Source organism: Oreochromis niloticus, linkage group LG3, assembly GCF_001858045.2.
Source record: "Oreochromis niloticus isolate F11D_XX linkage group LG3, O_niloticus_UMD_NMBU, whole genome shotgun sequence".
NCBI lineage: Eukaryota > Metazoa > Chordata > Actinopteri > Cichliformes > Cichlidae > Oreochromis > Oreochromis niloticus.
The window spans coordinates 7106011-7131972 of record NC_031967.2 but is presented as its reverse complement, the minus strand read 5'-3'; the positions used below and the strand labels follow the sequence as shown (position 1 = coordinate 7131972).

Here is a 25962-nt window from a genome sequence, read left to right as displayed (position 1 = left end):
CATGAGATTTAAAAGTCACCTGACTGTTTGAGACATCACTCAAATTTGCCAGAAAGTGCTGAAATTTTATGGCATTTCCCTAACAAAGGATATTGTCATAATGTATTTGGTTAGAGTTTTTGAAAAGTTCCTAAGGGTTTTCTCCAAAAGCAGCATTCATGCTCAGCATTATTATTATTTCAAACTTATGAATACACAAAGATTGTTTGCTGTTTTCGAAGGACCAGATTCCAGAAGATCTCAATCAACATATTAACATCATCCTGGTTTGACCAATTTTGGCACACCTTGGACACCGTGTAGAGTTTTTTTTAAGTATGGAACAGCAGAAATTATTTAATTTCATTAACATGCCTAAAAATGCTTGTTTTTTTTAAATATATTTGAAGAATTAAACACACATTCACAGGCAACGGGCCCTTCTGCCATGCGCATGGAAAGGTTAAACAGCGTCTGGCGCTTTAAACTCTGAGGGGCTGTAGCTTCGGCTTCTAGTGGACGATTTGTGTGATTGACACCTCTTTTTAATCATTTGAGCCAATGGAATCACAGTAGATGCCACGTTCACCTCATCTCAACCAACAGAAGTTGCAAGACCAGACCCCACATAACCCCAAATTTATGACACGCGGCATCTGTCCAGTCATGTGTCTGTAACTGGGTCTAAAATGTCGATTATTGATGGAAGTTGCTCTGATGCATTGTGTTACCACAGCCATTATCAGGAACTACAGCGGCTATTGGCTACACCGGAGGAAACAGTCCAGTAAGCGAATTTCTGTCTTAGCACATTTGTGGTCTTCTTTTCCGGATGGTTCAGTGAATTTTGAAACTCGCTGTTTTGGAATCGGTGAGAATTAAGATAGCTAACTTGCCATTGTTTACATTGTTACATGAAGTCTGGAGAATTCCTGGCTCAGTTGTGTGTGTTTAGCAGACTTTTGCTCATTTACTTAACTGCTCTTTTAATCATCGCTTGTTTTCACTGTGCTTGGTAGAAATGGTTTATATTAGCATTTAGCTGAGATTCTAAGGTTTCTGTGATTAACACACGTGTTGATGTTTCCATAAAAGGCTTGACATCATGGAGGGTTACATACCACTTGAGCTCCACTGACCCTGGTACCAGGTTTGTTGGGGCTTAAGAGGCTGGCTTATCTCAGTCAGTCAAAGCCACCAGTGAATTATCAAATCCAGTTAAAAAAAAATCAAGATGTTGACAGTCAAAATACTTAACTTGAGAATTTACAATGGGACTTTGCTATCTAATGGATAATGTCACGCTTGCTAAATCAATCTTTTATATAAAATCTATGGGATAAAAACCTGGAAACTGTTTTTTTTAGTTCACTTTTACAGACGGGTTGTTTAATGCCTTGCAACGTGTTGCTGATGTCTAGAAATATACTTTCATAGGATAAGCCATGTATATAATTACTGACTGCAGTTATTCTGTAGAACAGTATGATGTTAATTCTAGTGCCAAAGAACTCTGCTTTCTATTCTAATATGTTGTATAAAGGTCAATTATTTATCAGTGATTTGAAAAAGTGTCAGAAGCCGTAAAGTACGTCATATAGTTTGACCCAACTGCTTCTTCTTATGGAGCTAAGATTGCTTCTGTAGGTGGATGTGATCATCTACCCTCCTGGCCAATCAAAACAGTCTTGTCTCTGAAGAGAGTGAGGATGTAGAGCAGTGCTTTTCACTCAACACGGCAATTTCAACAAGATGACACCTCCGAAGCTTGTCTTCTATCTGACATGCCTCTTCTTGGTGGAATTTAGTAAGTTGCATTTTATTTAAAAAACAACTATTTATGTAATGTATTTTAAATGTATCATTCTGGTTAAAAAAAATTCTGCTCTTTACCCCATTTAGCTCAGATGAATCATTTAAAACAACCCAGAAATTTGCATCAAGAGAAAGGATTTATATCTGCTAAAGTTGGAGACACGTTGATTTTGCGATGTTTTCATGACAGTGATGCTGCAAAGTATTACTGGTACAAGCAACTACTGGGACAGAAGCTACAGCTGATCTCTAATACCTATAAATTTGACAAAAATGGAACTTTTTATGATGAGTTCAAGGACAATCCACGCTTTACACTGGAAACTGATGTGGGTATAAATCACTTACAAATTTCCAACGTACAAATCACAGATACAGCAACTTACTTCTGTGCAAGTGGTCTTTCATTTGTGTTTGAATTTGGAGAGGGTACCAAAGTCATTGTAAAGAGTCAAGGTTTGAGCATCAAAGCTTTAGTCCAGCAGTCTGCTTCTGAAACCATCCAGCCTGGAGGCTCTGTGACTTTAAACTGTACAGTACACACTGGGACCTGTGATGGAGAACGCAGCATTTACTGGTTCAAAAAAACAGAAGAATCTCAACATCCAGGACTCATTTACACCCATGGAGGCGGGAATGATCAGTGCGAGAGAAAAACTCAAACACAAACTAACACCTGCGTCTACACCCTGCCGATGAATGGTCTGAATCTGTCTCATGCTGGGACCTACTACTGTGCTGTTGCCTCATGTGGACACATACTGTTTGGAAAGGGGACAAAACTGGACTTTGAACGTGAGTAACGTCAAGACTAAGCTTAGTAAAAATACTGTAGATCCCACCCAACAGGGAATGGGACAAAGTTGGACTTTCAAAGTGAGCAGCTTTTCTACGGGAATGGTCTGATTTTACTCATTAGTATTTATTTAAAATTTGGAAAAAAGGTTGAAGTTGTGATCTTGCTTTCACATTTTACAGGGAACGTGGAGTCACTGGGTTTAGTGTATTTTTTGGGTGGTGCTTTGATATTCGTCATGATTCTTTCTGGCTTTCTGGCTTTCCTGATATGCAAGATGAATGGGAGAAACTGCTGCCAATATTCAGGTACAGTGTATTATTATTGCTAGAAGCTTAATCTGTAATTTAAAAAAAAATTATTTTTAGTAAAATTACTTTTTCTTCAACTTTTACCTTCAGAGTCTCATGTAGGACAGTCATCTCCCCACACAACCAATGCAGAGGTAAATATCATTTGAGTTTAACTTTCACAAGCACAAATCTTCCAGTACAATGCACATATGAAGCAGTTACAATGTATTAATATATTATTTTGTTAGCAGGGTTACCGAGATGCAGACAGCCTGCATTATGCTGCTTTACGTGTAAACCAGACAAAACAATCAAGACGACTTAAGGATGACACCATGAGTGAATGTGTGTACTCCAGTGTAAAGCAATGACTGTCTCTTTCTTTCTTTATAGTTGTTATAGAGAAGTACTTGTACAATTTTGATTTTAAAAATGGTTTCTGGGTCTTGTTTTTGTTTGTTTTTGTTGGTAATTTCATGATGGATATCCTCATATTATTCCTTTATAGTGATTTATAGACTTGACAGATGAAATATATCACATATTTTTTGATTTTAGTGCACTTCATATAATGCTCTGGAATTCTTGCCATGTGTTTAATCACAAAATAAAGTAAATGTCATTATGAAGAACTTGAGTGCATGCGTGTTTACTTCTTTTGGGTATCTGGTAGCTCCCCGTGTATCGTACAGTACATGTGACTGTCCTCACTTATCCCAGACCAGCAGTGCCTGTGGCTACTAAAGCTGGCAATAATTATTGGAGGACTGTGAAATTTGACAACTCTAAATACTGTGCATGTAGTTTTAAACATCAGTAGTTTGTTGTTGAGATTTTGTTTCTCTATAGATTTAGTTTCTCTATAGGTTATTATCACTAGTCTCGGATTTTGCCTTCATAGGAACTAAGGGTAAGTAGCTGCCAGGTGCTGACAATGAAACACACTTCATTATGTGATCAGTAAGTGTGACCACCTCTATAAAAAATATTTGCCAAAAATTTGGCAGTTTGATCTTGAGCATTGGTCTGGAGCATTCAGGTATGTGCTACTACAATGCCAAGAAGGAAAGGCATTACCAGTGATTGTTGTAGAGATGCCGATCAATCTGGGAAGTGTTATATGACCATTTCCAAACAAATTGATGTCCATCATTCCACAGTGAAAAATACTATTCAAGTGGAAAGCATTCAAGTTAGCCCACAGTGGATTCAACCCATTGTCATACTGTAGAATGCTCAGAGAAATTGCAAAAAACCTGAGAAGTACATCTCAGACTCATCTCAGACATGCTCAGTTAGCATATGAAATGTTCATGAGAGCATGATCAGAAAAAACAGAACAAGTGTAAGTTTTTTTTTGAAGGGTTGCCAAGAAAAAAGTCTCTTTTAAAAAGAACCCATCAGCGTGGGATATTTTTGGGAAGTTGCATTAGAACAAACAACATGCCTTGTACAATAATATCTGTTGGACAGAGTAAGTCAAAATGGATGTGTTTGGCACAACACCACAGTCGTTGAAAACCAAACACAACATCAGCACAACACACCTTGGAATAATTGTTAAGTTGATGGGGTGGTGATAATTTGTTTTTGGTTTTCTTGCATACATAACACCTGGGCAGAGTCAAATGTGAGGCCTGTCCAACAGCTAAAGCTTGGCTTTAACTGTATTATGAAACAGGACAGTGATCCAAACATAGCAAATCTACAAAGGAACAGCTAAATGACAAAAGAATCAAGGTTTCGCAAGAGAGCAGTGCATGCCCAAATACCCCAAACTATGATGAACTAAAGCAACATTGTAAGGAAGAGTGGGCCAAAATTTCTCCACAACAGTGTGAGAGACTGACACAGAAAGCATTTGCTTCAAGTTATTGCTCTTTGTGAGTCTTGGAGCTTTAAGTTGTGGGACTATGGGAGAAAGCTGGAGTACCCAGAGAGAACCCTCACAAACACAAGGAGAACATGCAAACTCCACATGGAAAGACCCTGGTCTGATGGTGGAATTGAACTCTGGACTTTCTAGCAGTGCTAACCAACAGTGCTAACCAACATGCACTTTATCACTTTATCCAAAACCTAGTGAGGGTTTACTCATGTTTGTCAATGGGTGTCTGTAGCTCAGGAGGTAGGGCAGGTCACCTATTGATCAGAAGGTTAGTGATTCAATCCCTGGCTCCTCCAGTCTGCATGTCAAGAGTGTGAATGTGTATGAATGTAGTTAGATAGCACTCAGTTTAGAGAAATCGTGTGATTGGTGAATGTGGCATGTTGTACAGTGCACTTTGAGTAATTTTGGAGAGTAGAAATCGCTATATAAGAATTAGTCTATTCACTGTCTGAACAGAGTTTCATCATGTTACTTTTGCATGTTCCGGCACATGTTGTTATTACACGGCTTGACTGAGGTACACATTGGGCTTACATCTGGGGCAAGAGCTAAAACTGTTCTGCGCCAGCACAGGGTCAGCAGTGTGTCTGCACCTGGCCCGTGGCTGCACACAACTTACACATGGCCCACATACCGCAAAGAATGACGGCCCTTTGGTGGCCCAGATCAGGTTTGCCAGAGGTAATCCAAACATGGGCCAGCACAGGACCACCAGTGTGTCTGCAACTGGCCTTGTGCTGGCCCATGTGTGGGCCACCTCTGGCAAACCAGATCTGGGCCACCAAAGGGCCGTCATTCTTTGGGGTATGTGGGCCATGTGTAAGCGCACTGTGTGGGCCAGATCTGGGCCATACCAATTTTGCTATGTGGGATAATACAGCAGTCGAAGCTAGCTACGTGGTTAGTGAGATGATTGCTAAAGCAGGAAAGCCATTTAGAGAAGGTGAATTTGTCAAAAAGTGCATATTGTAGGCTGCAAATATAGTCTGTCCAGAAAAGAAATGTCAGTTTAGCAACATCAGCCTTTCTGCCAACACCATATAAGATCGCATTTCTGACCTGTCAAGTGACATTTATGACCAATTGTGTGAGAAAGCCAAATGTTTCAGTGTATACTCAGTCACTCTTAATGAAACCAGAGATATCACCGATACTGCTCAGCTCGCAATGTATGTCCGTGGTGTTGATGACTGTTTTGAAGTGATGGAGGACTTGCTTACAGTAATTCCAATGCATGGCCAGACCACCGCTCAGGAGATATTTCACAAGGTGTGTGATGCCATTGAGAATTTCCGTTTACCATGGAAGAGGTTTGTTGGAATAACAACTGATGGAACGCCATCAATGACAGGGAGGAAAAATGGACTGGTGAGAAGGGTGTGGAGGAGGCCATTGCTCTGCACTGCATTATCCATCATCAGGTCCTTTGCAGCAAATGCCTTAAGTCTGACAATGTGATGTCTGTCGTTGTGAAATGTATCAACTAAATTAGATCCAGGGCCTTAAAGCACTGAAGGTTCTGTGCTTGTTTTAGAGGAAATGGAGTCACAATATGGGATGTGCTCTACTTCACTGAGGCACATTGGCTGAGCAGGGGAAACGTATTTAAGAGATTTTTTGAGTTGAGGGCAGAAGTGAAAGCCTTCTTGGAGAAGGATGGAGTGGCTGTTCCTGTGCTAAGTGATCCCAAATGGCTTGTGAACTTAGCTTTTGTTGCTGATATCACATATGAGCTGAACAAGAACAAGAAGTTACAAGGTCAGGGGCAACTTGTCAGTGCTGCCTATGACAATGTGAGAGCATTCACCACAAAACTTGTGTTGTGGAAAGCCCAGCTCTCTCAGACAAACCTTTGCTATTTCCCATCATGCAAGGCACTTGTAGATGCAGGCACACCATTCAGTGGTGAGAAGTATGTTGATATCATTTTGAGGAAACAGGAGCAATTTGATCACAGATTTGCAGACTTCAAGATGCACAGAGCCACATTTCAAATTTTTTCTAACCCCTTCTCCTTTGATGTGCAAGATGCCCCTTCTTTGCTTCAAATTGAGCTCATTAAGCTGCAGTGCAACTCTGAACTCAAAGCTAAATTCAGGGAGGTGAGTGGAAAAGCCGACTAGCTTGGGTAATTTTTGAGAGAATTGACCCCTATAGCTTCCCTCGGCTTTCCCGAATGTTAAAGGGCCCATGTGCCTTTTTGGGAGCACATACTTGTGCGAAAAGCCCTTCTCCTCCTTGAGCTTCAATAGGTCCAAGTACAGGTCCAGACTTACTGATGATTATCTTCAAGACATACAGAGGGTCTCAACTGCTTCCTCCCTCAGGCCAAATGTGACTCGGCTATGCGAAAGGAAGTGCTGCCAGGTCTCTAGCAGCAAGGAGTAGGCAAGAGAAGCCATGTTCAGAAGAACAGTTCATGTTCTTCTTCACTGTTCACTGTTCCATTGATGTTCAGAAGAAGGTTAAAGGTTAAAGAACTGTTAATACAGACATCTGAATCTGAATACAGCATATATAAAAGACAGAAGAAACCACATCTTATTATTTCTTAATTTGTTTATTTATTTTTTCATCTTATTTGTGTTAAGAGAAAAACTAAGAGAATGTCTTCCCATATAGTTATTATCAAGCAGCAAATTACCTAAGGAGAACAAAACTGTGTGTTTTGTACCATGAAACAGTTTTTCAAAATGTTGTGCATCAGTTAAATTGGGTATTTTAACAGGGAGTTTACAGAAATCGACTACTTTTGAAGACACATTTGCCAGAAAGTGCTGGAAATTGATGGCATTTCCCTAACAAAGGATGTTGTTATAACGGTTAGTTTTTGGAAAAAAAAACTTACTTTTTAATGTTTTTTGTATAATTATGTGTGTGTAATTTCTTTAGCGCAGCATACTGATCCCATGGATGATTAATATATCTTTTCTTGCCATGAGCTGAAACCACTGCAGTACTGTCTTTGGGTATTCTCCAAAACGCTCCTGTTATCAAAGAACCAGATTCCAGAACATCTCAAGAGCAAAAGTGGATGTCAAGTGACATATTAACAGTAGAATTACTCTGTTTGTGTTATGTCTCATGTATAGACAATGCTGTATTGCCTTTGAGTAGATTTGCAAACAAAAGTCAAGGAAAAGCTCCCTGCTTTTCAATCAACATATAAACATCATCCTTGCAACAATTTATGCTTCTGAAGTAAAACTGCTTCAGTAGGGTAGAGTGGCGGCCCCCATGATCGGAAGGTCGGGGGTTCGAATCCACTGAACGGCTACCCTGAGGTACCCCTGAGCAAGGTACCGTGCCTACACACTGCTCCCTGGACGCCCAATGGCTGCCCACTGCTTCACTGGGTTAAATGCAGAGAGGAAATTCCCCACAGGGATCAATAAAGTATACATTATTATTGTTGTTGTTGTTATTATTATTATTAAAATTACACCACTTTCAATAAGTAAATGTCTAACTGTTGTACAGGTTTGTCCAATTTTGGTACACCTTCGACACCATATAAGAGTTGAATTCTTTTAAGTATTGAACAGCAGAAATGATTATTTATTATTATTTATTTATTATTAATTTCATTAACATGCCTAAAAATGCTTTTTAAAAAATATTTTGGAAGAATTAACCACACATTCACAGGCAACGGGCCCTTTCTGCCATGTGCATAGAGAGGTTAAATGGCCTCTGGCGCATTAAACTCTGAGGGGCTGTAGCTTCAGCATCTATTGGACGATTTGCTTGATTGACACTTTTTTTAAATCATTTGAACCAATAGAATCACGGTAATGATGCCACGTTCCCTTCACTTCAACCAATCAGAAGTTGCAAGACCAGACCCAACATGACCCCAAATGTATGACATGTATGTCACGTCATGTGTCTGTCACTGGGCCTAAAATGGCGACTGTTGATGTAAGTGGCTCTGATGCAGTGTGTTACTGCAGCCATTATCTGGAACTACAGCGGCTATTGGCTACCGGTGAAAACAGCGGAGGAAACCGGTCTGGTAAGCAAATTTCTGTATTAGCACATTTGCACCGCTATGCATTTTTGTGGTATCCTTTTCCGGCTGGTTCAGTGAATTTTGAAACTCGCTGTTTTGGAATTGGTGAGAGCTAAGATAACTAACTTGCCATTGTTTACATTGTTACATGAAGTCTGGAGATGTCTTGGCTCAGTTGTGTGTGTTTAGCGGACTTTTGCTCATTTGCTTAACTGCTCTTTCTTGTAGAAATGGTTTATGCTAGCATTTAGCTGAGATTCTAAGGTTTCTGTGAATAACACGTGTTGATATTTCCATAAAAGGCTTGACGTCTTGGAGGGTTACATACCACTTGAGCTCCACTGACCCCGGTACCGGGTTTGTTGGGGCTTAAGAGGCTGGCTTATCTCAGTCAGTCAAAGCCACCAGTGAATTATCAAATCCAGTTTAAAAAAAAATCAAGATGTTGACAGTCAAAATACTTAACTTGAGACTTTACAGTGGGACTTTGATATCTAATGGATAATGTCACGCTTGCTAAATCAATCTTTTATATAAAATCTATGGGATAAAAAACTGGAAACTGGTTGTTTTTGAGTTCATTTTTACAGACGAGATGTTTGATGCCTTGCAATGATAAGTCATATATATAATTACTGACTGCAGTTATTATGTAGAACAATATGAAGTTAATGCCAGTCCGAAAACTTAAGTATAACTGAACTCTGCTTTAAATTCTAATATGTTGTATAAAGGTCAATTATTTATCAGTGATTTGAAAAAGTGTCAGAAGCCGTAAAGTACGTCATATAGTGTGACCCAACTGCTTCTTCTTATGGAGCTAAGATTGCTTCTGTAGGTGGATGTGATCATCTACCCTCCCGGCCAATCAAAACAGTCTTGTCTCTGAAGAGAGTGAAGATGTAGAGCAGTGCTTTTCACTCAACACGGCAATTTCAACAAGATGACACCTCCGAAGCTTGTCTTCTATCTGACATGCCTCTTCTTGGTGGAATTTGGTAAGTTGCATTTTATTTAAAAGACAAAAACAACTATTTATGTAATGTATTTTAAATGTATCATTCTGGTTAAAAAAAATTCTGTTCTGTACCCCATTTAGCTCAGATGAATCATCTGAAACAACCCAGGAATTTGCATCAAGAGAAAGGATTTGTATCTGCTAAAGTTGGAGACGCGTTGATTTTGCGATGTGTTCATGACAGTGATGCTACAACGTATTACTGGTACAAGCAACAACTGGGACAGAAGCTACAGCTGATCGCTAATACCTATAAATTTGACAAAAATGGAACTTTTTATGATGAGTTCAAGGACAATCCACGCTTTACACTGGAAACTAAAGTTGGTATAAACTACTTACAGATTTCCAACATACAAATCACCGATACAGCAACTTACTTCTGTGCAAGTGGTCTTTCATATATGTTTGAATTTGGAGAGGGTACCAAAGTCATTGTAAAGAGTCAAGGTTTGAGCATCAAAGCTTTAGTCCAGCAGTCTGCTTCTGAAACCATCCAGCCTGGAGGCTCTGTGACTCTAAACTGTACAGTACACACTGGGACCTGTGATGGAGAACGCAGCATTTACTGGTTCAAAAAAACAGAAGAATCTCAACATCCAGGACTCATTTACACCCATGGAGGCGGGAATGATCAGTGCGAGAGAAAAACTCAAACTCAAACTAACACCTGCGTCTACACCCTGCCGATGAATGGTCTAAATCTGTCTCATGCTGGGACCTACTACTGTGCTGTTGCCTCATGTGGACACATACTGTTTGGAAAGGGGACAAAACTGGACTTTGAACGTGAGTAACGTCAAGACTAAGCTTAGTAAAAATACTGTAGATCCCACCCAACAGGGAATGGGACAAAGTTGGACTTTCAAAGTGAGCAGATTTTCTACGGGAATGGTCTGATTTTACTCAATAGTATTTATGTTAACTTTGGAAAAAAGGTTTAAGTTGTGATCTTGCTTTTGGGTTTTACAGGGGAGGTGGAGTCATGGCGTTTAGTGTATTTTTTGGGTGGTGCTTTGATAGTCATCATGATTCTTTCTGGCTTTCTGGCTTTCCTGATATGCAAGATGAATGGGAGAAACTGCTGCCAATATTCAGGTACAGTGTATTTTCATTGCTAGAAGCTTAAACTGTAATTTAAAAAAAAATTATTTTTAGTAAAATTACTTTTTCTTCAACATTTACAACCAGAGTCTCATGTAGGACAGTCATCTCCCCACACAACCAATGCAGAGGTAAATATGACTGGAGTTTAACTTACACAAGCACAAATCTTCCAATACAATGCACATATGAAGCAGTTACAATGTATTAATATATTATTTTGTTAGCAGGGTTACCGAGATGCAGACAGCCTGCATTATGCTGCTTTACGTGTAAACCAGACAAAACAATCAAGAAGACTTAAGGATGACGCCATGAGTGAATGTGTGTACTCCAGTGTAAAGCAATGACTGTCTCTTTCTTTCTTTAGAGTTGTGACAGAGAAGTAGTTGTACATTTTTGATTTTAAAAACGTTTTCTGAGTAATATGTGTATTTCTTTGCTCTCTCTGTCTGTTTTTGTTTGTTTTTGTTTGGAATTCCAAGATGGATCCTAATATGATTCCTTTACAGTCATTTATAGACTTGACAGATGAAATATATCACATATTTCTTGATTTTGATGCACTTCATATAATGCTCTGGAATTCTTGCCATGTGTTTAAGGACAAAATAAAGTAAATGTCATTATGAAGAACTTGAGTGCATGCGTGTTTACTCCTTTTGGCTATCTGGTAGCTCCCTATTCAATTCAATTCAATTCAATTTTATTTATATAGCGCCAAATCACAACAAAAGTCGCCTCAAGGCGCTTTATATTGTACAGTAGATAGCACAATAATAAATACAGAGAAAAACCCAACAATCATATGACCCCCTATGAGCAAGCACTTTGGCGACAGTGGGAAGGAAAAACTCCCTTTTAACAGGAAGAAACCTCCGGCAGAACCAGGCTCAGGGAGGGGCGGCCATCTGCTGCGACCGGTTGGGGTGAAAGAAGGAAAACAGGATGAAAGACATGCTGTGGAAGAGAGACAGAGATTAATAACAGATATGATTCGATGCAGAGAGGTCTATTAGCACATAGTGAGTGAGAAAGGTGACTGGAAGGGAAAAACTCAATGCATCATGGGAATCCCCGGCAGCCTACGTCTATTGCAGCATAACTAAGGGAGGATTCAGGGTCACCTGGTCCAGCCCTAACTATATGCTTTAGCAAAAAGGAAAGTTTTAAGCCTAATCTTGAAAGTAGAGATAGTGTCTGTCTCCCGAATCCAAACTGGAAGCTGGTTCCACAGAAGAGGGGCCTGAAAACTGAAGGCTCTGCCTCCCATTCTACTTTTAAATACTCTAGGAACAACAAGTAGGCCTGCAGTGCAAGAGCGAAGTGCTCTAATAGGGTGATATGGTACTACAAGGTCATTAAGATAAGATGGGGCCTGATTATTTAAGACCTTGTATGTGAGGAGCAGGATTTTGAAATCAATTCTGGATTTAACAGGAAGCCAATGAAGGGAAGCCAAAACAGGAGAAATCTGCTCTCTCTTTCTAGTCCCTGTCAGTACCCTTGCTGCAGCATTTTGGATTAGCTGAAGGCTTCTCAGCGAGTTTTTAGGACATCCTGATAATAGTGAATTACAGTAGTCCAGCCTGGAAGTAATAAATGCATGAACTAGTTTTTCAGCATCACTCTGAGACAGGATATTTCTAATTTTAGAGATGTTGCGCAAATGGAAGAAAGCAGTCTTACATATTTGTTTAATATGTGCATTGAAGGACATGTCCTGGTCAAAAATGACTCCAAGGTTTCTCACAGTGTTACTGGAGGCCAAGGTAATGCCATCCAGAGTAAGAATCTGCTTAGATACCATATTTCTAAGATTTTCAGGGCCGAGTACAATAACCTCAGTTTTATCTGAATTAAGAAGCAGAAAGTTAGCGGCCATCCAGGTCTTTATGTCTTTAAGACATTCCTGCAGTTTAACTAATTGGTGTGTGTTACCTGGCTTCATGGATAGATAGAGCTGCGTGTCATCTGCATAGCAGTGAAAATTTATGCTATGTCTTCTAATGATGTTGCCTAGGGGAAGCATGTATAATGTAAATAGAATTGGTCCTAGCACTGAACCCTGTGGAACACCATAATTGACCTTAGTGTCTGAAGAGGACTCTCCATTTACATGTACAAACTGGAGTCTATTAGATAGATATGATACAAACCACTGCAGTGCAGTACCTGTAATACCTACAGCATGTTCTAATCGCTCTAATAGGATATTATGGTCAACAGTATCGAACGCAGCACTGAGGTCTAGCAGGACAAGCATGTATTGTATAGTACATGTGACAGTCCTCACTTATCCCAAACCAGCAGTGGAATTAGGAGATGACTGTGGCTAGAAAAGCTGCCATTAATTATTGGAGGATTTTGAAATTTGACAATTCAAAATACTGTGCATGTAGTTTTAAACATCAAAAGTTTGTTGTTGAGATTTAGTTTCTCTATAGGTTATTATCACTAGTCTCGGATTTTGCCTTCATAGGAACTAAGGGTAAGTAGTTGCCAATGTGCTGACAATGAAATATACTGTCAAATTTTGGGCTTTTATAGAGGTGGTCACACTGACTGATCACCTAATGATGTTTGATCGTGAGCATTGGTCTAGAGCATTCAGGTATGTGCTACTACAATGCCAAGAAGGAAAGACATCACCAATGATTGTTGTAGAGATGCTGCCCATCAATCTGACCATTTCCAAACAAACTGATGTCCATCATTCAACAGTGAGAAATATTATTCACAAATGGAAACTGTTAAAATTAGCCCACAGTGGTTGTCAAATTCAACCCATTGTCATACTGTACAATGCTCAGAGAAACTGCAAAAAAAAGTATGTCTCAGATTCATCTCAGACATGCTCAGTTACCAACTTAAATGTTCATTAGAGCATGATTAGAAAAAACAGAATAAGTGTAAGTTGTTTCGAAGGGTTGTCAGGAGATAGTCTATTTTAAAAAGAACACAACGTGGGATATTTTTTGGAAGTTGCATTAGAACAAACAACAAGTCTTGTACAATAATGTCTGTTGGACAGAGTCGATAAAATTGGATGTTTGGCTATAGTGCACAACACCACAGTCGCTGAAAACCAAACACAGCATCAGCACAAAACACCTTGTACTAGTTGTTAAGTTGAATGCGGTGGTAATGATTTTGGCTTTTTTTGCATCCATAACACCTGGGCAGAGTCAAATGTGAGGCACTCTGTCCAACAGCTAAAGTTTGGCTTTAACTGTATTATGAAACAGGACACTGATCCGAATCTAGCAAATGTACAACGGAACAGCTGAATAACAAAAGAATCAATGTTTTGCAAGAGAGCAGTGCATGCCCAAATACCCCAAACCATGATGAACTAAAGCAACATTGTAAGGAAGAGTGGGCCAAAATTTCTCCACAACAGTGTGAGAGACTGATACAGAAAGCATTTGCTTTAAGTTATTGCTCTTAGTGAATCTTGGAGTTTACTTAAGTCGTTGTTAAATATTATTAGAGTTACCAGTTAACCTAACCCCAGGCATGGCTTTGGACTGTGGGGAGAAGCTGGAGTACCCAGAGAAACACAGGGAAAACATTTAAACTCCACACAGAAAGACCCTGGTCTGATGGTGGAATTGAACTCTGAACCTTTCAGCTGTGAAGCAACAGCGCTAACCACCATGCCAGTGCCATGGTTGCAAGCCCTGGAATTAGACAGCAGACTGTGAAGTTTGGAAATATTCCAAAGTCTAGATGTGCTGGGTTATTTGAACATTACTGTCTTTGGAATGATAGATTGGAAGTTGGAAGCCCAGTCCTCCGGTGAGGATACACTGTACTACACTCCAAGTGTTATCAAGGCCTAAGAACATGCAAGAGACATATAGCTCAGACATTGCCAAGCTTAGAAAGATTTGCACCACATGTTAATGAACCAGGACATAATGGTGAGCATTAGATTAATGGAAAACAGACATATATGGACAAGGACTGGGAGCATGGAAGTAATGCTGTGCTACTATAACCACAGATCCAATATGAAATGTATGGACATAATGAACTGAACCTGGTAAAAGAGAGCATTGTTGATCTAGACAATACCCAACCACCTCCTCCTTCTACAGAAATGTCCAAGACCATGCCTTACCTGGCTCACTGACAAACTTTTACCAGAAGACAATCTTGCAGACGTTAACACAGCTCTACTGTACTCACCATCCCCAGTACCAGTATGACAGAAACCATTGAGCGTGCTACTTTCTCACTGTAATACTATTAACACTTGGGTATAAGATCAAAAATGCATGTAAAGAGAACCTTCCATTTAGAAGAAGGTTGGAAGCCAAAATCAGGGAAGCCCAGAACGATGTTAGTTGGCTGCAGAAGGGTTTCATGAGAGACAGATCCTCTGTGGTTAAGAAGTAGAACAAAGTGTCCATAACTAAGTCTCTAGAATCTGACAAACAAAAGCACACAGCTCTGTCTACTGGGCTGAGGAAATACAAAAGTAAAATACTCATTATATTTGGATAGCTTTGAAGATGAACCATAATAGTCAAGTACCTATATAGCTACATGCTTTGACTTGCATCAGTGTGAATGCAGAAAAGAAGAAGTGGTCACCACACCGACATCTTTCCCCTCATATGTTTGTTTTCAAACTCTGTCAGTCTCTGTTTGTGCAGCAGCTCATGTGGTTTTTGAGCAGGATGTAAAGGTAGTTCCACACCCACATAAATGCACCATTAGCACCTTTAAACATACCACCAAAAGTGGTGGATTTTTAGGTATCGTAATACTACTTGGGTGAAATATTTAGAGTACTATTTACATCAATGAATAGAATAGACTAGTTGAACTGGGGTATTTGTGTTCCAATAAGCAGAAATAAAAAACAAAACAAACAAAAACAAATCTAACATAACATCCAAGTTCCTTAGCAGATCATTTAAAACTATTCAGCGGAAGAAATCACATCACTTGAATTGCACTACCATTACGACTACTCCCATTATACCTATGCACATTTGGAGGTTTTGTGTGTGGGTTGTGTTTGTACCACCATCTTACTACCCTAACACAGCTTTTTTTCCCTGCTGCTCAAAGCAAAGAAACAACAACACATTTCAAAACAAGCATTTCTATAAAAATAACTAAATTTCACATAAAATTTAAAAGTGAAATAAGAGATTAATTTGAAAAGTTCTTTGGAGTATTTGGGATGCATATCCAAACAATGAATTCAAATTGTGATTTAATTATGCAAATGCACTGGCCTTTCTGCTTTAATAAAAAGTCATTTGGACACTCAGAAACAAACTCTAAATAATCATGTTTCAGTGCCAAATACTGAGCAGAATCCACTCTAAGGTGTCACCAGTCTCTAAGCTGTAAACTAATGACATTAATGTAATTTTCCTTTATGAACATATACTGCACTAGTAAAGAGCCTCAATGCTCTTCATATATGCTCATGATATTACGAACCAAACTTAACACCATAGGTGGTTGTGAACATGTGATTATGTTTCCATAGTAGGACGTACAGTGTCACTGTAGACTGGCCAATCAAGATCAGTCTTGGGTCTTCAGAGTGGAGAAAGCATCAAGATTCTTTTCATTTGACAAAACGATTTGAACACGATGACACCTGCAAAGTTTGTCTTTTATCTGACATGTTTGTTCCTGGGGAAATTGGGTAAGTTGTGTTTCTGTTTTCTTTTTAACATCTCTTCAAGTTTTTCCATTTTAAGTTAATGAATATGTTGAACTGACTCTTCATTTGCTTTTATTTTGATTTTTATTGTAGTCCAGAAGACCCATCTGCAACCACAGGCATCTGTTAATCAAGAAAAAGATTTTATCTTAGCTGATGTTGGAGAAAATGTGAGTTTGCATTGTTTCTATGAAGGTGACGATTCAGCGTGGATCTTGTGGTATAAGCAAATTCTGGGACAGAAACCGAGGCTAATCTCTACCTTCTACGTGTACGATACAAAAATCACTTTTCATGATGAATTCCAGAACAATCCACGGTTTACACTGGATACAAAAAACAGAAGAAATAACTTGAACATTTCAGATTTGAAAATCAATGACTCAGCTACTTACTACTGTGCATGCAGCTATAGATTTGTGTTAACTTTTGCAGAGGGTACCATTGTCAAAGTAAGGGAGGCAGGTTTGAAAAACCCAGCTTTAGTCCAGCAGTCACCATCTGAGACCGTCCAGCCAGGAGGCTCTGTGACTCTGAACTGCACAGTACACACTGGGACCTGTGATGAAGAACACAGTGTTTACTGGTTCAAAGAAACAGAAGCATCTCGTCCAGGACTGATTTATACTTATGGAGGCAAAAATGATTATTGTAGGACGAAAACTAACCCACAAGCAGACGCCTGTATCTACAACCTGCCAATGAAGGATCTGAATCTGTCTCATGCTGGGACCTACTACTGTGCTGTTGATTCATGTGGACACATAGTGTTTGGAAACGGGACCAGATTGGATCTTAGCCGTGAGTACTGAAGAGTCATTTACGGTCAATTCTGACCACTTCTTATAAGAACATAAGACATAAAAGCTAAAAATCTCTTTCCGATGACTGGCTAACTGCAGGTGAGGCAGATTTTCTTGTCTTGGTGTACTACTTGAGTGGAGCTTTGGCATTCAGTACCATCCTGGTTCTCCTACTGGTTTTCTCAGTATGCAAGACAATCAAGAGAAACAACTGCCTTTGCCCAGGTATGTGGTACTGCTTGTGCCTGATAGCTTGAATTTCTTACGTTTGTCTTTTAGCCTTTCAATCTGAGTGTTTTTTTGTCTTTGACTATTAGAGTCTCATGCACAATTACCAACTCCTTCAACAGCAAATTCAGAGGTAAATCAAATCCCAGTTACTTACTAATAAAACAATGCTAAATTTCTGTAAAGGAAATATCTCAAATTAATTTTGCATATTCTCTTGACAGGCTTGTCAAGATGCAGACAGCCTCCATTATGCAGCTTTAAGTGCTAAGCAACTTAACAGATCAAGAAGACAGAAAGACAACACCAAGAGTGAATGTGTGTACTCCAGCATAAAGCAGTAAATATGGACATTTCAATGTTTAAATGTTGATCAGACAAAACAATTCTACATTCTGTTCAATACAATTTATGACCAGTACTAACATTCTAGCCCAACTGCAACTGGAAAATCGGGGGAATGCATGTCTGTAGCTTGTCTCCCATCCATATTCCAACAGGATTCATTCGCTGTTACTTGAGGAATTATTATTTTTAAATACATATACATTTCTGATCAGTATGTATTCATTTTAATAAATATTTGATCTCAAGGTTGTAAAAAAACTGTTATTTAAGAGATACTCTCTGTATAAATGAAGTTTTCGTGCCAGACTACAAACAAATTCCAAGGTTTCAGTTTTTTCCTCCTTTTTTGAACCGTTTTATTGGATTTTAGGCATTCACATTTACTAAAAAACCAGTACTGTGACTAAATAAAGCTGCTAGGCTATGGCTGTAGACTCTCTTTTTCATTTTATCTCTGTCAGTGCAACATCAATGATCTTGTGTTTTGAGCCATTCCAAATTGCCAGTATTACTACTTCAGGTACTATACAGATTAGTACCAGAGCCAATCTAGGAATTTGCTGCAATTAATTTGAAGCTATAGAAGAGCATCGTCAAGAGATAGGTCACAGCAAATAGAAGATGAACCAGTTAAATTATTATATACACTTTTTTCTAAAAATATATACTGGTGGCTACCAGTGCAATCCCTCAGCCTCCTACTAGATGTATTGTATAAATTTGAAAATACCAAGTGACATTCTTCTTGAGTGACATTCCCAACACTTAGAAAAACCTTATCTTTGACCTTGACCTGTAGGTCAAGCTCACTGAATTCTAAAATATAAATGTATGCTATCACTTTGAAAACCCTAGGAGAGATCTTCATTTATGGTGTTCACAAGAATTCAAGAACACATTCCCCCTGATCTCACAAATATTCAAATTCATCCAAGAATTTTAGTAGATATGAGTTATTGTGTTCACAAGATTTTCAGTAAATCTGACCTCTGATCTTGATCAAGCTCGCCAGGATTCCAGAGTCGTCTCTATTTTTTAAGGCGGCTGAGGTCTTTTAAACATCTGTTGAACAATGGTCAGGATTTTGTCTGTTGCACATTCTCTACAGTGAAAATAACAAAGTTCTCATTTTAAAGTAAAATGTCAATCATATACATGTAGTTTCCCTCTCTGTAATGTTCTGGATATTTATAATTTAGCTATTTGTATATAGTATAGCTAGTTCTTATATTTTGTAAACTTTGTAATATACTGTATTATTTAATTCAGCATGTTCACATGTTCAGCATGTTACTGTTCTTACTGTCTTGGAGCAACTGTAAATACATACTTTCCATAGGGATTAATAAAGTATTCTGATTCTGAATAGCCTGTCCCACCTGCAACTCATCGAAAATGCAGCTGCAAGAGAAGTACTTGCAGCTACTGACAGTTACCAAAAAGAGAGAGAGTATTACTCTGATATTTGCATTTTTACATTGGCTGACAGTTAAATACAGAGTTGATTTCAAGGGTCTATTAGTTGTTTTTAAACCTCTCCAATGGCTTGGGTCCTGGTATGCGTGTCCATATCTCTCTCTATATATATTGACATCCATGTATGTACGTGTGTGTATATGTATATATACCGATATGTACATCTCAATGAGCTTCATGAGGTAGTCGCCTGAAATGGTTTTCCAGCAGTCTAGAAGGAGTTCACAGAGATGCTGATTACTTGTTGGCCCTTTTGCCCTCACTCTGGTCCAGCTAAACGCAAACCGGATGGGATGGCATGTTGCTACGGGATGCTGTGGTAGCCATGCTGGTTTAGTGTGCCTTTAATTAAAAAAAAAAAATCCCCAAAAGTGTCACTAGCAAAGCACCCTCACACCATCACACCTCCACCACCATGCTTCACATTGGGAACCATGCATGTAGAGACAGTCTGTTCATTTTTTCTGCATCGCACAAAAGACACGCCGGGTGGAACCAAAGCTCTCAGATTTGGACTCATCAGACCAAAGCACAGATTTCCACTGGTCTAATGTCCATTCCTTGTGTTTCCTGGCCTCAAAAAATCTCAAAAAAGGCAACAAATTCCACAAATGAACCCTGACAAGGCACAAATGTGAAGTGAAACCATTTCAGGTGACTACATCATAAAGCTCCTTGAGAGAAGGCCAAGGGTTTTCAGTGCTGTCAACAAAGCGAAGGGTGGCTACTTTAGTTCTTTTAACTTAATATTATGGGGTTTAAGTGATTGTAATAATTCCTGGAGTTTTTGTTTATCTGAATCCCTGCGTCTCCCATTAAGTCTCAGCCTCTGTGTTAGAGATTCCCTTGTTGGGTACTTCCTGTTTTATTTTGATAGTCCTACGTACCTTGTACTAAATAACTTCCCATGTCTCATTATCCCTGATTTGCTACTGCTGTGTTTCCATCCTATTTCCCCTAACCTCCTTACTTTGCGTTTATTGTTTTTTCCTTGTATTTTTTCTGTTTTCCCTTGGATTATTTTGAATGTTTATCTTGAACAGACAGCGATAAAAGCTTATTTTATATTTCACTCCATCTTTAGTTCTGCATTCAATCCATTGAAACTCAATGCCCCCATTACTGGGGGAGAGAGGGAGAACATCTGGAATGTACCGCCAGATCTGTTATTTAAATATAGGTGATATCCACAGAAATGTCAGAATCTCAACTAAAAGCTCACAAAACCACAAAACAAAGCTACTGTAACACAGGAAATGGTTAAAGAGCAGGTAAATAGATTCTGAAAAAAGAAGTAAACACAAAGTGCGACGATCATCACCACGTACACGATCATGCCATAGGGCGCTGAGAGCAGAAACCTCACAGATTCATAAACTGCCGGTTCCATCACTTTCTGAACTAAATTTACTGAACCAGCCGCAAGAGAAGTTCCTTATGAATTCCCTCTTAGTTTTGTTTTCTTGCAGCCAACTTCACCCTGGCTACTTAAACTGGAGTTTTCACAAAGCGCCAAATCAGTGCACTACATGTGGTTTCAAAGCTGTTCCATTTGTGATTCATGCTTAAACTCACCTCAGTGTCTTTTGCTCAGCTGCTGTGAGGAGTACTGTGAAGAGGAGGATTGAGGATTTGAGATACTCAAAAGGGATTAAAAAGAGTTGTGTGGATACCCCAGGTTTTCCCCAATAACAAGACAAATTGCACATATGCTCTTCTTTTTCAGACATAGCTGTTACTTTTTGTCAAAGTTCAAACAACCTCTGTAATGTAGCTTTGAGTTCAAGTCATCCAACTAATCGAGATCAGAGGAGGAGGAATTTTACTCTAGCGCAAAGAAACCAGGGCTTTGTGTTTTGGTTTTTTTTTTTAAGAATCTCATTGAAGATGCATTGTGAAGTTGGAAATATTCTTTTGATATTGGTCTTTAAATCGTGGTTTTCGGTCTAAAGATAAGATCTCTTTAAGCTTAGACAGGCTTTAGTAATGTGTAACTACTTGGCCGTATTATCTATTCTGTGATCTTTGTGGTTACAAGCAGGATATGACCTGATTCTGCCTTTTAAAAAAAAAATTCTTAGAAACTGACTGAAATCATACGTTCTTTCCTCTCTCGGTGCACAGCCATTTACTGTTTTTGACAGGATGTTAATATTATGCAGACACAAAAATGTTTTAGATCAAGACCAAGGAAACACTCAAAAATGCCAATATAAACATCAGTGTATAAAGTGAATATAAGTTCATATTTAGATTATTATGTCAGCAGTATAACATCAAATTCTGCAGTTTTAAAACAAACTACTTGTTTTATGTTGCAAACTACACTACATAAGTAATTCGTTTTTGTATATAAATTTCCTAAGGATATGCTTCCCCAAGGCCAATGGTCTGTTTAATAGTGATACAGATATTGTCCAAAAAAATCAACCAATTATCATTAAATTCAATTTGGCAACTTTTGCAAAATCCACCACCTTCACTTTACTTTTTTATTATTCTATTCTAGGCTGTAGAACGTAAATGAGAGTTACTATGCTCTTTCACCCTTTTTAAAAATTTTGTGCTTAATAGACATCTCACAATGTCAGCATTTATTGTTATAAAAAACAAAACGTGATACTATGGTTTCCAGTGAGCACGTTGCATTTCCTAAGTAGGACATACAGCGCAGCGTCACATTTAGTCGGCCAATCAAACACAGTCCTGCCTATAAAGAGTAGAAAAGAGGGTTTTTTCCTTTCTTTTTTTCACACAGCAATTTTCTGCACAATGGCTTTTTCACTGCTGGCTTTTTATTTTGCAATACTGTTATCTGGGACTGTGGGTGAGTTGTGTGTTTGTTCCTAACTCTTGTAGGTTCATTTCTCCTCTCTAAGAATATTGAATTCTTTCACTTTTGCCTTACATTTGCTTTATTTCATATTTCAATTCAGCTCATCTGACTGATCTAGAGCTGTCCTCATCTGGTCATCAGAAGAGCGCTTTTGTGTCACGTAAAACGAGTGACAACTTGATTTTGAAATGTTTCTACGAAGGTGAGGTTGCTGCAAGGCTTTACTGGTATAAACAACCTCTTGGACAGAAACCAAAGCTCATCTCTTACTCCTACATATATGAAAAAAATAACACATTTTTTGGCGAATTCAAGAACAATCTCCGCTTTTCACTGGATACTGAAAATGGCAAAAACCACTTGATGATTAGAGATTTACAAATTTCAGACTCAGCAACTTACTACTGTATGACCTCTTATTTATACAGATTAACATTTTCAGAAAGCATTACTGTTATTGTTAACGATGCAGAGTCAAACGTCCAAGCTGTGGTCCAACAGTCAGCATCTGAGATCATCCAGCCAGGAGACTCTGTGACTCTGAACTGTACAGTACACACTGGGACCTGTGATGAAGAAACCAGTGTGTACTGGTTCAAAAACTCAGAAAATTCTCAATCCCATCCTGGACTCATTTACACACATTGGGGTGGGAATGATCAGTGTGAGAAAGAAGCTAAGATACAGACACACACCTGTGTCTACAACTTGCCAATGAATAACCTGAATCTGTCTCATGCTGGGACCTACTACTGTGCTGTTGCTTCATGTGGACACATACTGTTTGGAAATGGAACAAAACTGGACTTTGAACGTGAGTAACATTAAGACCACAGTAGATCCCACCCAGTTGTCTAAAACCAAATAAAAAAACTGTAAACGAGGACTCTCGATGTCTGACTTCATGCAGATAATGTTTTCTGGATCGGCACCTTTGCAGTCACCTCCATCCTGAGTGTATTGCTGGCTTTCTCAGTGTGTGTGATCAGCAAGAAATGCATCTGCAAATCTCCTGGTAACTAATGTTTAGGGGTTTTTTTAACCTGCAAATTATTCCAGAAGTTTAAACATAAGAAACTTTTGTTGTTCTTGTAGAATCTCAAGCAAGTCTCCCCAAAGCAGATGCAATGGTGACGTATTACCAGTAACTATTCAGTTACCATTTTTCTACGCAAAAGTCAATCTGTCGACATATTTTTATTAATAAGTATTTTGTTGCCAGGGTTTCCAAGAGGCAGAAAGACTCTATTTTCCATCTTCAACTGTCAACCTGCGCCGCAGATCAAGAAGTCAGAAGGATCACACCTGGAGTGAATGTGTGTACTATAGTGTAAAGCAGTAGTACGCAGAGAAGACACGGTGTTTGAAATGTATTATTTCTCTTTTCTGTTGCATCATGTTCACAATATACATTTTTTTGCTAGTCTCTGCCAACAGTCTTTTGTAAATTTAATGTTTTTGAAGCTCAATAAACACAATAAAGACTAAAAGAACTTCAAGCTTGAGACAATGTCTGTGTGCCATTTCAATTCAGTGATAACATGTCTGAGTGACTGTGATTATTGTGTACGAGAGAATTAAGCCAAGCTTGTCTCTTCAAGAGAATGGATCATGAAATGCAGTAATTCTGATGCCAAGTTCAATATATAAACTAGAGTTAATCTGTTATCCTAAATACATAAGGTCCCAAGCAGGAGTGGATCTAGAGAAATTTTCTTAGAGTGGCAGGGAAATCAAATGGGATGGCAAAATCCAAATCATTTCTTTACACATACGGATGTGTAATTTTTTTTTAAATTTAGAAATAATTTACAAAAAATGGCACAAATCTGCACTGTCATGAAGAAATTTTTGACCGAAAATTTAAACCTAAGTTTTCATGATTTATTGGGTTCCAGAGTATAATTGGCCATTTTTGACTACTTTTAATTTTACCTTCATTTTTCACCATTAAAAACTGTTTATATTCCCTTGTTTGGTATCATTCTTTTCAGCACAAACTCACATGTCTGAATCCGCTGTTATTTTTTTCATTTTGACATAATGTATTAGTGCAATTGATATAAATCTACAATTTTATAAACTTATGCTCAAATTTTGCAAACAGCAAAGTTATTTACAACTATTGCCCCCAAAAATGCAGCCAATACCTAGCACTGCACGTTTCATACAGGATCGTTAATTTAAATGCCCTTCATAAAGTAATAACAAGCTCTGAGCTATGTTTAATATTAATAAGTCCTAAAGTACGACTACATTGTATTTTCAGTTTTTCCTCCATTTTGCTTTAGATTGCAACTTAGCTTGCAAAAATAATTTAAAAGATAAAAAGCACCTAACCTTTACTCTAGATCTCATGGTGAATACTCTCACTAACACCAAGTCTCTTGTTCTCAACTTCACGGATGTTAATCCTAGTTCAGCCTGTACTGGGTTGGGTGTGTAAAGGAGGATTATGGTAAATATTTGTTGTCAATATGACTACTTTTTGCTCGCACATGGCAAGGATAACCTCATCAAGATTTAGGAAGGTATGCCATGTGAGAGGTCACTACTGAATCTCTTGCAGAACAAATGATCAGGGGTAATATGCTGAAATGAGGAGAGGTTGTTTCAGCAAAAGAATATGCCCAGTCAAATAATATGAACTATTTACCAGTTATGTCGATTGCAAGTATTTGCAGATATCAAATTGGAATTTTACATTAAGGAAACGACATGCTTATTATTATTGGCAGGTACAAAGCCAGATTCTTATTAAGTGGTATGACTGCTTTGTTTGGGCAGAGAAGGATTTGTTTATGAGGCAAGGAAGATGCATTAGGGGACAACATTTTTCAAGTAGGGCTAGTTGAGAGTGAGGACCATTAGCATGGATTTGGGGAAAAAAAGTCCATGTTGAGGTGGAAATGCATAAGAAAGAGTAAAGCACTTCCAATGATGTAACTTATAGTCTAAAGTGTTTTGACTGTTAAAAAAGATTAAACTGTTTATGGCTAATAGTTAGAGGATGGGGAAATCCTGGATACTGATGTGTGAAGAAAAGCAACAAACCTGTGGCCTTAAAAGGTGACCCAAGTTCAGGCACGTGGTCTGACAGCAGAGTCTGTTAAAATAGGACAAGGAGAGCTGACAAATTATTGTCAATTGAAGGATGACAACAAGTAAATCCCATCCCATTGGTCATGTTGTTTTAGCAAAACATCGTTGACAGACAGCTTTGACACAAATTCAAAATGTCTTTACTGTAAACATTTTAGTCTATGACAAACAGGCACAGAAAGCTAAAAGTGGGTGCATCCTGTCAAACACAGTGACTTTTACCATTTTTCTGTTTAGATGTGTCAGTGCAACGGCCTCTGTGGTTTTCAGCAGGATGTCTTGTTACGCTCACACATACATCACGACCTAAGGTCCACTTGCTGTAAACACCCAAAAACTGTAGTTTTCCACAGGTCTTGTTTATTTCATGCTGCAACTCATGAGCTCAGAATACTTCTTTTATCCGGAATGCAAAACCATTATTGAAAATGATGTATGATAATCATTATTCAAACAACAGTAGAGTACAGAGTAAATAATATAAATTACAAATGTTACATTTCATTCATGCAACTTAAGAGCAAAGATATTATAATCCTGAACGTAAAATACCAAAATCCTGTGTG

The 25962-nt window shown here is 38.5% G+C and overlaps 3 protein-coding genes across 11 annotated transcripts; all 3 read left to right on the top strand.

The window, feature by feature from the left end:
• Positions 1-622: 622 nt before the first annotated feature.
• On the top strand, positions 623-3512 carry LOC109196196 (uncharacterized). Of its 4 annotated transcripts, none has more exons than XM_019349677.2 (6): positions 623-766; positions 1614-1786; positions 1882-2589; positions 2773-2898; positions 2992-3035; positions 3132-3512. In XM_019349677.2, exons 2-6 carry the CDS (start codon positions 1732-1734, stop codon positions 3252-3254), a joined length of 1056 nt encoding a protein of 351 aa, XP_019205222.1. In that variant the 5' UTR covers positions 623-766; positions 1614-1731; the 3' UTR covers positions 3255-3512. The 4 variants fall into 4 exon arrangements, with proteins under 4 accessions (XP_019205222.1, XP_019205219.1, XP_019205225.1 ...); XM_019349674.2 differs by having other exon boundaries at positions 628-766; positions 1609-1786; XM_019349680.2 differs by having other exon boundaries at positions 629-766; positions 1609-1786; positions 3135-3512.
• A 5120-nt stretch (positions 3513-8632) lies between these two features.
• LOC102081666 (uncharacterized) lies at positions 8633-23799 on the top strand. 6 transcript variants are annotated; one of them, XM_019349688.2, is made up of 6 exons: positions 8633-8789; positions 9625-9784; positions 9886-10593; positions 10777-10902; positions 10996-11039; positions 11136-11519. In XM_019349688.2, the coding sequence occupies exons 2-6, from the start codon at positions 9730-9732 to the stop codon at positions 11256-11258; spliced, it is 1056 nt and encodes a 351-aa protein (XP_019205233.1). In that variant the 5' UTR covers positions 8633-8789; positions 9625-9729; the 3' UTR covers positions 11259-11519. The 6 variants fall into 6 exon arrangements, with proteins under 6 accessions (XP_019205233.1, XP_019205229.1, XP_019205231.1 ...); XM_019349684.2 differs by having other exon boundaries at positions 9612-9784; XM_019349686.2 differs by having other exon boundaries at positions 9607-9784.
• LOC100697620 (uncharacterized) lies at positions 16457-19348 on the top strand. Its single transcript, XM_003450360.5, has 5 exons — positions 16457-16585; positions 16697-17404; positions 17506-17631; positions 17724-17767; positions 17859-19348. Exons 1-5 carry the CDS (start codon positions 16531-16533, stop codon positions 17976-17978), a joined length of 1053 nt encoding a protein of 350 aa, XP_003450408.1. The 5' UTR covers positions 16457-16530; the 3' UTR covers positions 17979-19348.
• Positions 23800-25962: the final 2163 nt, after the last annotated feature.

Excerpts from the sequence above, each read along its gene's own strand:
- LOC109196196 (XM_019349677.2), top strand. The coding sequence starts at position 1,732 with ATGACACCTCCGAAGCTTGTCTTCTATCTGACATGCCTCTTCTTGGTG. Across the intron at positions 1,787-1,881 it reads CCTCTTCTTGGTGGAATTTA|CTCAGATGAATCATTTAAAA; the intron begins GTAAGTTGCATT and ends TACCCCATTTAG. Across the intron at positions 2,590-2,772 it reads GACAAAACTGGACTTTGAAC|GGAACGTGGAGTCACTGGGT; the intron begins GTGAGTAACGTC and ends CACATTTTACAG.
- LOC102081666 (XM_019349688.2), top strand. The coding sequence starts at position 9,730 with ATGACACCTCCGAAGCTTGTCTTCTATCTGACATGCCTCTTCTTGGTG. Across the intron at positions 10,594-10,776 it reads GACAAAACTGGACTTTGAAC|GGGAGGTGGAGTCATGGCGT; the intron begins GTGAGTAACGTC and ends TGGGTTTTACAG. Across the intron at positions 10,903-10,995 it reads AAACTGCTGCCAATATTCAG|AGTCTCATGTAGGACAGTCA; the intron begins GTACAGTGTATT and ends ATTTACAACCAG.
- LOC100697620 (XM_003450360.5), top strand. The coding sequence starts at position 16,531 with ATGACACCTGCAAAGTTTGTCTTTTATCTGACATGTTTGTTCCTGGGG. Across the intron at positions 16,586-16,696 it reads TTTGTTCCTGGGGAAATTGG|TCCAGAAGACCCATCTGCAA; the intron begins GTAAGTTGTGTT and ends TTTTTATTGTAG. Across the intron at positions 17,632-17,723 it reads AAACAACTGCCTTTGCCCAG|AGTCTCATGCACAATTACCA; the intron begins GTATGTGGTACT and ends TTTGACTATTAG.